At 40.9% G+C, this 1,579-nt stretch overlaps 1 protein-coding gene across 1 annotated transcript in view; it reads right to left on the reverse strand.

Moving 5' to 3' along the window:
* Positions 1-1,579, reverse strand: part of LOC137618869 (uncharacterized) — a 17,356-nt gene that overhangs the window by 1,766 nt on the left and 14,011 nt on the right. Inside the window, exons 2-4 of the mRNA XM_068349074.1 lie at positions 817-1,317; positions 509-672; positions 1-443 (exon numbers count right to left, since the gene is read on the reverse strand). The exon at positions 1-443 is cut by the window's left edge and continues 207 nt beyond it. Of these exons, the coding sequence (XP_068205175.1) occupies positions 1-443; positions 509-672; positions 817-1,317 (1,108 nt within the window). The remainder of the gene's footprint in view (positions 444-508; positions 673-816; positions 1,318-1,579) is intronic.

Consider the following 1,579-nt stretch of genomic DNA (forward strand, 5'->3'; position numbering starts at 1 on the left):
AAAGGGCATAACCCTACATTCATACAGCCCAAAAGGAGTTACAAATGCCGAAATTTTGCAGGCTCGGTCAGATAACAGAACCTGCCAACAACCCTTCAATAAATCTAGTTTGGTAATAAATATGGCAGAAGCTATCTGGTCGAGACAGTCATCAATATGCGGCAAGGGGAAGGAGTCATTCTTGTTGTGTGCATTAACCTTACGATAGTCCACACACATGCGGAACTTCCCGTCAGCTTTGCCCACAAGAACAACAGGGGAACTCCAAGGACTAACAGAGGGCTGAATGAGATCATATTCTAACATATATATAATTTCCTTCTCAACTAAATCCCTCTTTATCGGATTTAACCGGTAAGGACTTTGTTTAATAGGGGAAGCACAACCTACATCTATGTCATGGCAAAGGAAACTAGTTCTACCAGGAGAGTCTCTGAATAAATCTGAAAAAAAGAATATATTAAATTGGACATATCCTTTCTTTGATGAGGATCTACATGCTTCAAACCTTCCTCTACCATTCCTAAATTCTGTACATTACTAAACAGTGCATCGGAGGAAACCTGATTCAATAAATCTGCCGAATCCTGAGGAGGCCTTTCTACAGCTACAGCTACTGGCTCGGGTACAACTTTAAAGGGAACATCGGTCTTACCATGATAGGCTTTCAACCTGATTATATGGAAAATCCTACACTTTCTGCTTGAACCGGGAGCTTCAATCTCATAGTTCACCTCAGACAACTTCCTCAAAACTTTCCACGGACCCTTATATCTAGGTTCAAGAAAATTGTCAGGGTCCATACTCAAAACCAACACCATTTCCCCCGGTTCAAACGAACGGGCTTTAGAATTTCTGTCATAAACAACCTTCATTTTATTTTGCGTAGTACCTAAATTATCCCTCGCAAAATTCCAGGCGCTAACCATGCGTTTCCTTAAATCATCCACAAATTCCCCTACCTTTATTTTCCCCCTTTGATCGGCACCAAATGCTTGACAAAATATGTGCAAAGGACCACGGACTTTGTGACCAAAAATTAGGTCGAAGGGGGCTACACCGGTGGAGGCATTGGGATGATTCCTAATTGCAAATAGGGCTAGTGGAAGTTCCTTGTCCCACTCACTGCCATGGGCATAATTTTTCTTAAATATAGACTTGAACGTTTGGTGGAACCTCTCCACCACACCCTGACTCTCGGGATGGTATGAAACACTTGTAATGTGCCGAATGGCCAGTTCAGCACATTTACTCCTAAACATTTTACTTGTGAAATTAGTTCCACAATCTGTCTGTATAACCCATGGTAGACCATACCTGGAAAAAAATTGAATTAGTTTTTCAAAAAGTACCTTAGAGGTGATTTTCCTTAGGGGATAAGCTTCGGGAAATCTAAAGGCTCTATCCATAATCGTTAAAATATACACAAAACCTGTTTTTGTCTTAGGTAAAGGACCTACCACATCTACTACCAATTCTGAAAAAGGCTGTCCTATAGCAGGAATAGGATTTAAGGGGGCCTTCGAAATAATCTGATTGGGTTTTCCTATTACCTAACAAACTTCACACTCCTTCACAA

The sequence above is a fragment of the Palaemon carinicauda genome, chromosome 25 (assembly GCF_036898095.1).
Source record: "Palaemon carinicauda isolate YSFRI2023 chromosome 25, ASM3689809v2, whole genome shotgun sequence".
Classification (NCBI taxonomy): Eukaryota; Metazoa; Arthropoda; class Malacostraca; order Decapoda; family Palaemonidae; genus Palaemon; species Palaemon carinicauda.